The sequence below is a fragment of the Embiotoca jacksoni genome, unplaced genomic scaffold (genome assembly GCF_022577435.1).
Source record: "Embiotoca jacksoni isolate LCO1_2020_lvr unplaced genomic scaffold, fEmbJac1.0.p SCAF_11, whole genome shotgun sequence".
NCBI lineage: Eukaryota > Metazoa > Chordata > Actinopteri > Embiotocidae > Embiotoca > Embiotoca jacksoni.
The window spans coordinates 15,831,264-15,846,792 of record NW_027185241.1 but is presented as its reverse complement, the minus strand read 5'-3'; the positions used below and the strand labels follow the sequence as shown (position 1 = coordinate 15,846,792).

The following is a 15,529-nucleotide window of genomic DNA, read 5'->3' as shown; positions in this document are numbered from 1 at the left end:
TTTATTTAAACAGATGTACAGCATCCTGTATGTATTTCTCCGAGTGTGTTTCTGTAATGAAAGCAGTTTATTAGATTATGATAAAAAAAAAAAAAAGGACAGTTATGAATTACTATCATTATCACATCACTAAAATAGTTATAACTGTAGCTGTGGAATTTTCATGAGAGCATCATTAACCCAAAGCTGTACATGTAATTGTACCTCAACTCTCCATCATTTCTCACGGATTTTTTTATTTTGCTAGTATTCATCAAAGGTGGAGGGGCTTCGATGGCAGGAATAAAATCACTTTGACGTCAACAAGTAGTCCTTCTGTTGTTGCAGCCACCTGAATAACCCTCTTTCAAGCAGGCCCATTTGAATGGCTAACATGATTCATAAATGGTGCTGACGTCTGTTTCATTTTTTCTTGCGTACAGAATTAATGATAGGTATGCAGCTAAACCAACCTTCTGTGGCTCTTTGCTTTCACTGTGGTGCACCGCTCAAACAGGGTTCACTTCACTCTATTTGAGGAATAACGGACAGCAGTCACAGAAAGGGCTATCGTGGGAGTAATCCACCACCTCACACTCTGTGATTCTGGCCAAGTTCAGGAGGCATCCACAAACCCTGTCATCATCACTCACATGTCTGCAAACTTCAGGCATAAAACTGCAAAGACACAAATCAAAATGAATCCTCCCCTTACAGAGACGTGAAACCTAGTCACAGTGAAGGAGGTGAGGGATTTTTGGGTATGAGGCTGAAGAAAACCTCCTTTTATACAAGTGAAAGCCTCCTTGAGACACGAGATTTTTATTAGTGGGAAAACATTGAGGAATTTCAGAAAATGGCAGCATGTATTGTTTAAGAATGAAAATATTTCTCCATAGAAATGTCATAGAGTTTAATGTAATCGTATATAAGTAGCACTGCAGAGGACACAATCAAAAGCCTGGATATATTTTCAAATACCACTCCAGAAAATTAAAAAGAAAACAATCTTGTTTTTCCTAATTCTGGTCTTTTATCTTTTTTTTTTTTTTTTTTTTTTTTTTTTATCACAGCTGAATTAATACAGGCAACACAGTTAAAAAAAAAACACAGCAGGTTACACAAAATACTAAAAGCCTGTACAAACAAGAGTATGAAAGTGAATAAATAAATCAAAATGTGAATCCCCTATTAAACCTACACTAAGAGTTAGCACCTTCGATGCAAGTCTTTACTCAGTTCAATGTGTAATATGGGTTTGTGATCACAGATTAAAAAAAAAAAAAAAATCTGCTGTTTTTTTTTTGTTTTTGTAGTTTTTTGTATGAAGTTGTTACAGCTTGGGAAAATAACATCAAAAATCAATATTTCCAGAATTAAAGGACAGCACTTCAGATGGCAGCCTGCAAATTACAGTGAAAATATTTTATACATGCAGTGTGCTATGAAACACTAAATGACACCAGCAGAAGGACAGGGAATAAGGGAATAACACATTAGATGCAACCTACAGATATATGTATAAAAACACATTGTAATTACTTATATAATTACACAGTTCATATTACATAGTGTGCATGACGGACCAACAAGCAGCGCCTATTAGTCCTGTAAAATGCCGTATAGTATTACTGAACGCTTTGAGATTTGTTTTAACGTTGAGCTGGAACATGTATTGTGTTCCACTTCGTAAAGACTTCACTGTACTGTGTAATTGTAATCAAATCATTAAGGTTATATATTACAGCCGGCATACACAATATTTACATAAAAGGTGGAAAAAAATGGCTTCATTTTACAGCCCGAATAGCCTGTAGCTATAGTTACAGTAAAAAAGGAGGGTGAACAAGACACTGTTTTTTTTTTCATCACCCCAATAGTTGGTACTCATGAACTCATGAAATGATAAGTAATAATTGTTGATGATGTGATGATCAGTTTTCACTGTCATGTGGTTCCAAAACTACATTAGTGTTCTTCTTATATCATCATATATCACGAAAGAGTGAGGTTGAACTTCTGTTTGCCAGGAATAAAAAATCGTGCATTAAAAATGATAATAACTCTTAAATTTTGTAAAGTCATATTTTGTTCATATATCATACTCTTAAACCAAATACCCAATATTGTGACTGTTTTCCACATTATTCTTGTTACTCAGTAATATATGAATCTATGCTGCAACAACAAATACAGAGTAATAGTTGCTACCCATTATTCCCTATCCTCTAACCTCCATTTCATATGTAGATTTGTCAAAGTACAGAGTAAATATTATCCTGATAGCCCAAGTATATATGACTTAATTACACTGTAATTCATGGGCTGTAATCTTAAGTGTCACCAAATCAAATAAGACTGTTTGCTTGGAAAATAGTTTGTTCTTGAGCTCTCTATTTGAGCATTTTGAAGAAAAAAAACCCCACTTATTTATGTTCCACTTCAGCAAAAGATATTCCCTTACTTCACACTGACGCAAGTCTCCACCGTAATCTCAGCCAGTAAATAGTGAGGCACGTTACACCTCCAGGATTAGGTTTCCATGCACATGTCCCATTTAAAAAAAAACTCCATCAGTCCTGTGTGGGCATGAGTGAGCTTCAGCGTCTGTACAGTCAGCATTATAGTAAGCAAAGTCATCAAATGCACTTTGTCTGTTCTGTGGGAAAAAAATCTTTGACTCTCTCAGATCTGAGATCCTCGTTGACAAGAGGATAAGAGTCTCATGATTACACTGATTAGGTCCTCATCTTAGACTGAAGTCGGTGTTAGTCAGTCCTATCAGCAGCGGCAGCAAAGAAAAAAGAAACATCTCCTGCAGACTGACACACAGTTGCATAAACTCAGGCTGAAAATCTACATTGAGCTTATCGTGGGTTCATTTTATGTTAAAACTTGAAGATCGGATGCAACAAATTCCTGTCAACTTCCGAGGATGTACAAAATATGCTGCGCGATAGGGACGGTCCAGGTTAAAGGTCACACATTTAATTTGAATGATCTTGTTAGACTGAGGTAAAAGCTGCTGTGTGGACACTTTGCACTTCACATACATGGCATACAACATCTGAGTTTTTCATTTCAACAGGATTTCCTTTTAGATTGTTTGCTGGTTACAAACATGGCAACAGAGAGGCTGCAAAACAAGCACTGAGCTTATAGGAACACATACAACAATTTATAGTAGCTCAGTCATACAGCACAATCCAAAAACACTTTAACATAGCATCACAGCCAAATATAGAGTCAAAGTCAGTTTCAGTGTTCATAATATGTACAACCAAATATATCTAAAATACAGTCTTTAATCATACTGAGTGCAATGACAATGATTTTTTTTTTTTTTCTTATCTACAGTGATAACCTTTCATCACAAGTGATATGCAGGGAAAAGGGAATTGATACATTTTCTCTCATAATGGAGCATAGATCCGATGTACCTTTTCACCACTCACATGTTGCACCGTACATTTTTAAAAGAAATACACAAGACGTAGTTGAACAACCCCCAGGCAGCAGTTTCCTCACTGGGAGGTGCTGCAGGCTTGTTTGCAGCCCATCAGCAGCTAGTGTAGCTCTGGTGGCTGCACGTTGCACACCAGGGGTCGGTTTCACAAAGATATTTGGCTCTTTTTTACCGATCTAAGCGCACGGTCTCAAGCACACAATCTGAGATAATCTGAGGACAAAGTAAGGCGCAAGGGGTTGTATTTACTCTCTGAGTTAATCACGGGTATGTTTTGGCGCCAAGATAAACCTGTGTCATGTCTAATTCCCTTTAAGAGCCAGGTGTGCCTGCATCTTGGCAGATTTCCGTTATAATGGCAGATTTGCCAAGTCAAAGAAAAGAACACTGCTCTGCAGAGGAACAAGATTTGCTCCCCCACTGATTGAGCAGAATGATGTTTGCAATACGAATTTTTGACAGTTATCTTTTTATTTTCAATCTTTTTTATGTTTCTGCTCTGCTGTGTATAATAAGTAGGCATTGTGCAGCCACCTATGTAAGCATATATTACTCAGTAATGCACTCTAAAAAAACAAAGAACAATACCGTACCACTGATTTAAGACTAGGTTTTTGTTGGTCCATCACACAATTCCTTTCCGCTGCCTTAAAATACCAATGTGCCAACAATGTGCCTGACTAGACCTCATTTTAAGACCAACACGCCCATGGTCATTCAGATGGACGCCAGTAAATTTGCTATTTAAACAAAATGACAACTGCGCTAGACTCAAACTAGCAAGGATAGTTGTGTTGCACTCGGTGCCACTTTGCACCAGATTTAAACTAGATCCTATTGTCTGTAGTATTCAGACAGTTCTACTTTGCTCGAAGATTATTTTAACAAACATAAAGACTGGCTTTTTCATGTTAGAAATTAGCCACTTCTTATTCAAGCTAAGTGAACTAGAAGCTATGTTTCCATGGTGGCAATTAGTGACAAAAAAACATGACTGTTTGATGTAGTTGATCAATCAGTTGTGTTTTTTTTTAATCTTATAAATAGTGTTAATTTACCCAGAATTCCTTGCATATTAGTAGAATTTACCATAGTCAAAAAGTTGACAGTTTTATGAAACTAATGAATGTAGAATATCTAAAATCTCACTGATGAATTAGTAGTAATAATGAAAGTAATAATGTTACCAAGCTAAAATAAATTTAATTTCCAACATGTAAATGAGGCTTTTCTCTGTTTTACTTCTTAGCAGGTGAATTGTTTGAATTGAACAATTTTAGAGTTAACAGATGCTGCATTTCGTCTCTTTTTCACAGCGTCTAGCTGCCTCTTGGTCCTGATTCATGTTGGACAAGCTAACACCTCCTCCTGAACCAGTTTCTCCACTGAAGTGAAGCATCAGGAAATTGACATGGACCCACCATCTACCTCCTGGTAAGACAGCTAACTAGCCAATGGAGCATACTGGGATCAGTATGAATTTGAAATTCCAATCTTTTGCTGGTTCCTAAAAAAAACACATCACAAGTCTGTAAAATGTTACTACTCCATTCTTCAGACATCAAAAGCAGTCAAACAACAGTTTAGCAGCAGAAGGTGAGTGTGTTGATGCAGTTTAATGCAACTCTTTCTTAAAAAAGCTCACTAATTGAGATTATTACTACTTTTATTACTAAAAATTTGTTAATTTAAATGTACTCTCTTGTAAATAGGCCATGGTGTGATATATATATATATATACATATATATATATATATATATATATATAATGTCTACAATCAAAATAAGTTTCACTTTCAGGGAGGATCATTTTCCTGAGTTTCAGACTCTACAGGTTTTCATTAGGAAAGAAGAGATGCAGGAAACAGACAGGGATCAAAGGGAGAGTAATCATGTTCTTTAGCCGGCGTGGCTTCATCCCTCCAGCCCAGGTAAAATGAACAGCGCTTTTGTGGAATAATACAGCCGTAGTAATATCCAAGAAACCATACTTACCGCAATCAAAGACACACAACCACTCTTGTCTGAAGACTGGCTAACAGTGTGTTCCAGTGTGACCGCTGGAATAAATCATTTTCATATCACCAGCCACAGTCAGTCAGACACTGGTGCAGTTAGTCGAAGGCGGCGTGTCTGCTTTGCTGCGGGTCTCCTTGATGTCATTGAGCGGGGAGTCACTGGTGCCGATCTGACATTTAAACACCTGTTTGTAAGCCTTCCTGAAGTTCTCGGACAGGAAGGCGTAGATGACCGGGTTGACGGATGAGTTGCTGTATGCCAGGCAGTGGGCGGCCACCCGTAACACGAATGAGGCCTGGTTCAGGGGAAAGGTACCAAACTCCACCCAGAGGTGAACGACGTGATGAGGGAGCCAAGACAGGCAGAACACCACCACCACCACCAGCACCGTCTGAGCAGTCTGAGATCCACAAAGGAGAAACAGAAAGCAGAAAGGAGTAGGAGAGAGATTTCATCATTGACCTCAGTGACAACATGCTGTGTTCAGGACGAAGTCTTATTTGGGCTAAGGGAATTCAAAGATTTTGAGAGCTATGGTACCATGGAGAATTTATTTCCTTTAACATTTTACTGCTGCTCTGCTGTTATTGTTATTCTATCTTGTATATAATATACCGCACTTCTGACATATACCATCTAAAGACTACAAATGTCTCTCGGCATTGTCATTTCGGAGAACCCAGGTGCCATCGCGTTACAGTTAAGGTTGTTAGGCCTGGATGTTTTCCCTCGGATGCCTCTGAACGTCACAGTGTACCTTGGTGTTGACACTCTGACCCTGTGGGACCAATTCACGATGCACAATCCCGCAAATGTTAAACAAAACCCACCTGTCTGTGTGCCTGAGGTGCAGTGTTAACCCTGCCAGGTGAACATGGCGTATCATAAGTCTACCACAGCTGTGCAGAGTCATTTGTGGGCAAACTGCTGAGCAGACGATCCATGCCACAGACCAACAATCAATGTTAGCTTTGTCACTAGACGAAGTTTGATGTTAGACCGGCAGAGCAAACAACAGGCCTGGTATGACAGTGAAGTGCCCATCTCTAATTAACAGTGACCTGCTGCAACTGAAAACGAGGTTTGTAATAGCAGAGCAACAGGCTGTAAAGCAAAAACAGTGACCTATAATGACATATAAGTGCTCTTTACAACGGAGGGAAAAAACTGACTTGGTAATACTTCTTTATAGGTTTCTTACTACAAGTGTCCCCTTTCACAGTATACATAGTCAGCTGACCCATTGTTAATATAAGACATTGTTTAAGGCAGCTTTAAATTAATGATATTAGATCAATTGATACAGCAGGCTCATTCTCGTGCATCTCCTATCAAGCCTCATAAAACCGTAATTGTATTACATTAAACTGACCATCAAAGCATAAATCACATAATTGACATTTCGCTAAAGAGATCCAGCTGGAGTCCACTAAATGTTTAGGTGACCCTCATGTCAGCATCAGCCATTATACAAATGCTTGTCATTTATTCACTTGCAGAGGAGACAAGGTTGTTGATGAAAATAAAATAATGGAGAAGTTTGTCTAATCACGTCTCATTCAAATCACATAAGGTATGTGTACACTGCCATAGCTACACAGAGCTACATATTACAGTCTGTAGGTCTGTGTCGAAGTTTCTCATCCGAAAGGCTTATGGGATCACGAATTTATCAGTGACATGTACGTAACAGAAAACAACTGTCTAATGCAATGAATGGTAAATAAGATGAAATTGGTGCGGGCAGTGGCTGAAGACAGCAGAGTTCACAGCATTTATTGAGCTGCTATAAACATAATCAGCAGATCACATGTTCTGAATTGAAATTGGATCCCATTTACGTTTATAAGCACACATACGTGTGGGTTCATCCGACAACTAATGAGGGATTGATGACGACTTTATGTTCCGACAATATGTCTCTGTCTGTCCCTGGCCTACCACACAAAACCTTAACCTCAGTGTGGTGGTATGGCTTCTCTCTGGTCACTCTCCTCGCCCATACGGTAGCCAACTCTCCACCCTCATCCAGAGCAGGGCAGGGAGGAAATTGGCGGAATAAGCTGTCTGCTTGGAGTATTCTAATATTTATATTAAGACAAATGTAACGAGTAATGAGCAAACTTCAATTTCTATAATTGTAAATCTTGTAAGACCTCAGGATTCTCACCGAAAGTTACATTTCCGTGGCTTTTAGGAGTCATAATTGTATGAACCACAACAGCCTGAATACCAGACCCAAATTAACTGCATAAATAGAAAGGGTCTGGCCATATTCTATTTGGGATCGTTTTCAGTCGTTATATCCTAATGGGTTCGGACCCTGGGGTAATTTTGAATACTTGCCCAGAAACTCTACTCCAAATAATATTGGTTTGTGAAAGCTCACACATTCATGTTAACAAATTAAGACGGTGATATGTCGGGGTTGTGTCTACAACTTCTTTCCCTGCGGCCAAGGTGGCCAAATACATTAGTACAGGTATTAAATAGCTCAAAAACTAGGTTTTAAAAAAAAGACACAACTACACAAATAGTGAACTTTTCAGCCCAGATCATCATGAACTAACTAAAGCACTATGACAACACTGATAACATGTCTGGTTGAATGTTTGTGCAGTTTGAAATAATGTCTTTTTTATCATCATTTCAGTTTAAGCTCTTACGACAGCAGTATTGATCAATTTTAAAATAAATGTTAACACAACTGAATCTTATCAATCACATGCAGGACTACATACAAATTTAAATATAAAGTTTATATTGGCCTGAGATATCAACACCAGGGAGACGTTCACAGTTTTAGTGCAGTCGTATGTTAATAACAGTGCTTTGTTTGTATAATCTCCATATCACATTTATATCTTTAGCTCAACCAAATGAGAGCCATTTGTTAGGCTAACATAAACAGCAGCATCACCACAGGAAGAGAAATCTAATAAAAACAAACATTTTCTTCAGCCTTCTGTCAAAAGATTCTCGCATGAAAAATGATTTAAATTGATTAAAAACCTATTAACTTTACAATAATCCATCTTCTTATTGTTTAACATCTCAGACTGTCAATCAGCAATATATTCAAAGTGATCAATGTCTAGATATGACAGTGATATGGCTAGATATCAGACCATGAGACAGACATTTCTTCTTCGAGGACAAACAACAAAAATGGTTATTGTGTTTTTGTCATTTGTTCTGAAATTTCTGCTATTAACATAGCTTCCTGCTGACATTGAAATTTGACATTTAAAGATGCAAAGCTGCATGTTTAGGAGTGAAAATATTGCTTTAAATTTACATTTTTCCCATGTCCTTCCAAATGCTAATTTAATGTTGCTTCATGTTAGTCTAGAACCCAATAAGAAATGACTGTGTTATGCAGGGTGTCAGGTAAGGCCTTCAGTTAAAGTAACACTCCGTTTCAGATTGTCATGGTCTATGAACCATGAGCTGCGTCTGTGATGCCTGACTGATTCAAACTCCTAAACCTACCACTGATTACTGATTATTGACTTTTTAGCCTCAGGTTCAACAATGAGAATACACTAAAACATGATTCTTTTGCCAAGTGAAATGAACTCCAAAGCTCTTGTTCTCGTTAGGGATATTACCAGCTTACTTAAGGCATCATTTAAAAAAAAAAAAAAAATTAAAAAAAAAAGACAAAACCAACACGAACATGAAAGAAAAACAGCAGAGGGAAGTTTGTCACAACTTTGCACAAACACCTTTCTGACAGATTTAAGAGGATTTACTAGGTTTAGTTCGATTTGGCTGTTCATAGAATCTGGCTTTTCAAGGTTGTGTTTTCTCCCGATGGGTGCTTGAAAGTGATAAGGTTGTCCAGATGTATTTCACAACAGCAGTGAGAATAACCTAGTTCTTCCCAGCTGACACTGATATTATATGTACTGCCTGGCAGCAGCAGTAAACTACTAAGACCCTATGAACCACAAAGATTTCCACCAAGGACACTGTGTGCCCGGCTGCAATTTATTTATTTGTCTCATTTCATTTTCATCCTCTATGGAATGAACCATTGCTTGTATGACATTTCCAATAATGTTTTTATACAGATAAAAGAAGATGACACCAACCTCATAAGTATGTGTTAGTCAGTGCTGTCATGAGTTTTCCATGGGGTAATTTAGTTTAGGTTTAAAGGAATAGTTCTACTTTTGGAAAAATGTTTCCTTCTGTCTTGCAGAAATGGTTGATATGAATTAGTAGGCTACAAACACTAGAAACTCAGGGGGAACAGGGAACAGCAACTCTAAAGCTCATTAACATGCTGTACATTTTATTTGTGTAAATTATACAACAAAATTGAAGCAATTATGGGTTTATGTTGGGTTATTTATGGGATTATTTCTTGCCAGGCAACAAGCTGGAAACACCAGGCAGTCACTGCCCCTTGCCAAGAAAAAGGTACCGCAACATTCACATTCACAGTATGTAATCCCGACCATAATTACAAACAATTATAAACAGTTGGGAAAACCTTCACTTCAACGTCTGAGTTGTAATTCAGAGTCAGAGATGATGGGAGTTTCTGCTAAAATATCTCCCACTTTGTGAAAAGAAAGACACCATCAAGTATCAAACAAAGTGTCAAAATGGATGCAAAGCCACATTAGCATCTTAAAGTTACACTAAACCAAAAACCTTAGTGTTTAGACTAATATAACAACATTAAACCACGGCTTGTTTCAGTTTTTTTTTTTTTTTTTACAAATTATTAGTACTGCAGATAAGAGGCAAAAAAAGCTGACAGGTAGCCTATATTTCATTAACTTTGGACAGAGACCAGCTAGCTGCTTTCAAAGGTAATGCCAAGCTAAGCCAACCACGTCTTGGCTGTGGACATGAGATAGGTATCGATCTTCTTGTCTCATATCTCAGGATGAACGCGCTTCACGTTAACTCCCAAAAAGTCAAACTGCAGTCGAGGTTATTCACATTAAATCACCTTAGTCACAGTGACTGTGTTGGTGTTAGCCAGGCTTTCATGGGCATGTTTAGGTCGCACTGTGCCGCGAGGTTTGGACAGTTATGGTGCGTGGAGTTTACCACAGGACACAAGAAGTGCAACTTTTGACTAATTAGAGCGAAGACAAGGCAGCCAGGGAGTCGAGTCGTCACAAGACCTGTGACAGAAGAGGCGTCATGCCAAAGTTTGTTTACTCTTGTGAAACATGTTTTGCCTGGCAGCACGTTCACCTTCATTTCACTCCATGGAAATAAGTGCAACATGTCTCCTGTGGGGAGCTTTTGGTCCAGTTTATTTCTCACCCTAAAAGTTTGAAAGTAGTGTCAACAGATTCTGTGGCTGATTTCTTATTACTGCGATGAAACTCGATTTAAACTTTGTTTGGCTGTATGAAGGCATACAGCTCATATCCTTAAAGCCCACCTGCATAAATTAATATTACATAATACAAAGACCTGGTCTATCTGCTGCATGTGCATTATTCATTTCCCATTGATATAACAGAGAAAGCCGTGCTACACTGTAAAATGTGTTTTATTATGATTAAATACTTCACTTTACCACCCAATCCGGCTGTTGTTACTCTATTGAACAGGTAGTTAGCATCACACATCTATTCCAAATATATGGGCAAGTAAGCCAACTAAACCCACTGGTAAAACTCGGCCAGACGGTTACAGTAGTTGCGACCTCTAGTGGCCGTAGTAACTACTAGGGAGCGAAGGAGGTTAGTGGTGGTTGGACGGACTTTGACACCAAGACACCGTTATTTGTGTCCCGTGTAAAAACAAAAATAAATGTTGACTTATTTTAAGTTATGTACATAAAGTAACTTGCGTAATGCTTTTAGGTCGCGTACCATACGTAACGGAACGTTATTTAAGTGTCACGAGAGACGTAAGTTGTATGAAAAAAATAGGCTACTTATTTTCACCAAAAACCATGATCTTTCTGTAAATACTAACCAAAGTGCAACCTGACCAACTGTGTCCTCTGACATTATAGTTAAACCGTAGCTACCCCACATAATTAATGTAACACAGTTTGGATGTGATGCTCTGTTTGCCAACCATATATATCACAAAGCTGTGGGTGTAACCTTCTCTATTTGTGCTCTACATGATGATCACAGTAAATCATCAGACTATCTGAAGCTTCTGTTTTACCTGCCACGGACGTGTTTAACCTCTTGCAATAAAGCATGTTTGTAGAGACGTGAAAATCAAAGTACATGTATATTCTCATAAACCCCTCCTGACTGACCAGCAGTCTGTACCCCTGGCTCCATGCACTTGGCAGTTAGCAGATTGTGCCGCTACACTAACCAGCTGTAAAGAACAATGCACACATCGGCAATCAAGAAGGCGACGGCAGATAACTGTCTCTCCGTGAAGATAAATGACCTCCGACCAAAAAAGATGGTTGGATTGGACATTGCCTTTTGGCCTCTTCGCTCACATGTGGTAGTTAACAGTAAAGCATTGGGGCATCAATATGCATTATTTCAGTTCTGAAATGATTTCCATCAGCTGCCTGCCAAAATGGAGATAAAGGTACAGAAAGTCCAGTACCTCATTGAATAATGTGTGTTGAACTCAGGGTCGGGAGCTGTGATATACATCTTCCTAAAGGCCAAACACACACGACCTCTGCTTTGAATTTGACCATATGTCAACAGGACATGAGGCTGCAGCTCCGTGAACCATGAAATACTCTGATCCAGATAAATGGATGGTGTCTCAACATGTGTGCCCTTTCTTAAAATGTATGTCCAAGGCGACATCCTATTTCTTCATCATCATCATTATTAGTGACATAGTAATCCTCATCATGACATATAATGATGTAATCCTGAATTTAAGGGCTCAGGGGTCACATTTAAGTGGAAACACTCTATTTAAAGTGAAAGATAGGTTTTTTTAGATTTTAAACTATAACTTGTCTGATTTTAGTCATACTTTTATTGTTGAAGTCCCATAAATTTGATGCATTAACGAACAAAATGCAGTATTAATTTTTTGTTTGTAACAGATTGTTGTAACATATAATGCATGACATAGACACTAACACCCAGGCATCCAAAAAAACGGACTTAATACATACCTTTTTCTTTGATGCTTCTGACTTTTTGGACATATTTCTTAGTTTTTTGTGCAAGTGATTTAACACCTGTGAAAAAGGAAATAAAGGTCAAATATACTTTTGTTTGTTCGGTAATTACAGTAATAACCGATGGCTCATGTTTATGACTTTTCTTACCTTTGCATAACAGAACGAAATCAGCAGCAGAGGCAGCACATAACCAAAAACAAACGTGCAAACCACATAGACTTTCTTCTGGTTTTGATCTGGCCACACTTCCCAGCAGAAAGTGTGATTCTCCCCTCTGAGAAAAATGTTCTGGTAATACATGACGGGCGCAGCCATGGCCAGAGAGAGTAACCAAATCACCACCACCCCGATCAGAGCATGTTTCGCCACCCGGATCGAGGAGGACTTTCTGGAGTGCACGATAGCAATGTATCGGTCCACGGACATGGCAGACAGCGTGAAGATGCTCACCAGCATCGACACGGTGAAGAAATAGTGGATGAATTTGCAAATGAACGCGCCCAGGACCCACGTCGGCATCATGTAGATGGTGGACTGGAAAGGGATGCAGAAGAGCAGGTAGGAGAGGTCTGCAATGCTCAGGTTGAGGATGAATATGTTGGTGGTGCTCCGCGGTTTCCCTGGTTTGCTCCGTGCCAGCACGGTGATCACCATGGAGTTGCCCAGCACGCCGAGCGTAAAGATGAGCCCGAAAACGAGCAGCGTGATGAAATTATCTGTACCGATCCCGAACAAAAGTTTCTGGTCCTCTCCCTCCGCCCTGCTGATGTTCCACGGCTCCTCCAAGAGCCAACCAGACTCTGAAAAGTTCATGATTTATTCTTTCTCCTTCTGGTGAAATATTGACAAAGTGACCTACAGGAGGTCTCTGTTCCCCTGCTGCTTCATGATACGGAGATTTCAGGACAGGAGTTTATGGTTCGGTGCGTCTCCATAGCGCCCCGGCTTGTGTTTCTGCTCTCCTCTATTTTTGACTAAAAAATTTGAGTAAATCCACCCGCTTCAGTTTTAAACAGTCCAGTGGTGACTACGCGTATACAAATATTCCAAAGCTATCGAGTTGTCTGTTCAGCGTTAATCACATTTGCCGCTGTGCGCCTTGGAGTCTCTCTGTCACGGTGCGCACCTGATGCCTCTGCACACCGACCGCTCTGATCCAGTCTGTAGCCTCTTTCTCTGCGTCTGGACTTTCCCCCCTCACATTAAAACAGGGGCTGCGCCGTGCCATTCACGTCAGCACCTATACCACCTCCCAACCAAGAAATGCTGAGAAAGATTTTTTTTTTTTTAATTTTTTTTTATTGGGATACGTTTTGTTCTCTACGTTTCTGAAACCATCCCTATGTAATGCGGACACCAGTCATTTTCCTAATCAGACTCAAATGACACATTAGGCCCAGGTGCAAAATTGTGATTAGGCTAATGCCTTGGCTATCAAAATTTCAATATAAAACAATCTCGTTTGGCAGTCTTGCTCAGATTGATTTATTTGACTTTCATTCTCTTTTGACAAAAAGAAGAGAAACGTTAAAATAAAAAGTTTTGTGTTTGAGTGGCATGTTTGTGCTGCCCAACTCATTTCAGCTTCTGAATGTATCTTACATAAAATCTGGAGAGATTAAGATAGCCTCAGAGGCACCTTACTTTCCCAATAAATATACCAAACACCTAGAAAATAACAAAATAACAACAATTTCCCAGAACATTGAATCGTCTCTCATCCCTTATCACACACCGCAAAGGATTTTGATTGTTATTAATATAGCTTTACAAAAATCTTTGAGATCCAAAAGAGGGAATCCATAAAAAGTCATATTTTCTTACAGAAATAACAAAAGATGTTGCATTTCTGAGAAACTTTGAATATTAAGATTCAAATCAAAAGTGGAAAATTCCTTTTAAAGTTCTTGACCCAAAGTCATTCTCACTGCGCTCCCTCAGGATGTGCACATTCCTCAGAAGATGTGAGGGGTGGTGCTGAAGTCCAAGTTGAGCTGTTGATGAAAATGTCATGTGTGACCTGTTGACCTACTGTTCACTATGATGGAAAACCTACTGAGCTGAGCCTAGAATACACTTATTTACTGAAAACGCAATATTGAAACAGCAATGCAACAATATTTATCTCCAGAATCCCACTGGCTGTGACCGTCATAACATGTGCTTAACTAAGCTGACCGTATGCAGTGAAACATGCCATGTGGTCAGGCAGTGTGTACATTTATTTTTTATTATTGCTGAGTATGTGGTTGCTGCTGAATTATTTGCACCTTAAACACAGGGAAAAGAAGGTGAGGAATGCCACTCACAATCTCACGGAGCTTAAGGTCACATCTTCACATTGCTTGACTTGTCCTTTAAGCAACAATCTATGCTACAAATCCTTACAAGGGAGGAGTAGGATTCTGATCATGTTTGACATTTTTTGCTTTAAGCTATTAAAATAATTAAATGATCATCACATTTTTGATGAATGAAGCCATGGGGTTGATGTTTCTGCACTCGTTCACACTTGATCATAAGTGACAGAATGTGATACAGCCCACCTATTAAAAAACATGACTTGGTAATAAATCCCAAGACATTAAACAAGCACTGAACTCGATTTTTAAGTGTTTTAAAAACCTTGGGTGTTTGCTGTGGTGTTTGATTGTCAAGTAATTAAACCATATGGATGTCATTGTGACACCTTTATTAATAAACTGAACTAGACAGAACTATAGCTTTTTTTCCCCCATCGGGTCAGATGAACTAATCCCATATGACAAATTTGCTTGCAAACATATAACAGAGCTTAGAGCATTCAGCTCAAAAGCTTTTATGAACTCAATATATTGCTGTGTTATATCAATCACTAATTTAAGAAAATTTAAGATTTAAGACTTTTTCAATGTTAAAGGTAATTACTTCCATATTATCAAATGCAGCAGTTCAAAGTGCAGGGCTATATATTGCAAGATTTG

The 15,529-nt window shown here is 38.7% G+C and overlaps 1 protein-coding gene across 1 annotated transcript; it reads right to left on the bottom strand.

The window, feature by feature from the left end:
- Positions 1-782: 782 nt before the first annotated feature.
- LOC138194536 (galanin receptor type 1-like) lies at positions 783-13,717 on the bottom strand. The gene is made up of 3 exons (XM_069143342.1): positions 12,714-13,717; positions 12,558-12,623; positions 783-5,864 (listed from the first exon to the last, which is right to left on the bottom strand). Exons 1-3 carry the CDS (start codon positions 13,377-13,379, stop codon positions 5,544-5,546), a joined length of 1,053 nt encoding a protein of 350 aa, XP_068999443.1. The 5' UTR covers positions 13,380-13,717; the 3' UTR covers positions 783-5,543.
- Positions 13,718-15,529: the final 1,812 nt, after the last annotated feature.

What these genes read in the sequence shown, in the direction of transcription:
- LOC138194536 (XM_069143342.1), bottom strand. Translation starts at nt 13,379, where the DNA reads ATGAACTTTTCAGAGTCTGGTTGGCTCTTGGAGGAGCCGTGGAACATC. An exon ending in TTTCGTTCTGTTATGCAAAG is followed by an intron (nt 12,624 to 12,713) that starts GTAAGAAAAGTC and finishes CCTTTTTCACAG; the next exon opens with GTGTTAAATCACTTGCACAA. An exon ending in CAGAAGCATCAAAGAAAAAG is followed by an intron (nt 5,865 to 12,557) that starts GTATGTATTAAG and finishes TGTGGATCTCAG; the next exon opens with ACTGCTCAGACGGTGCTGGT.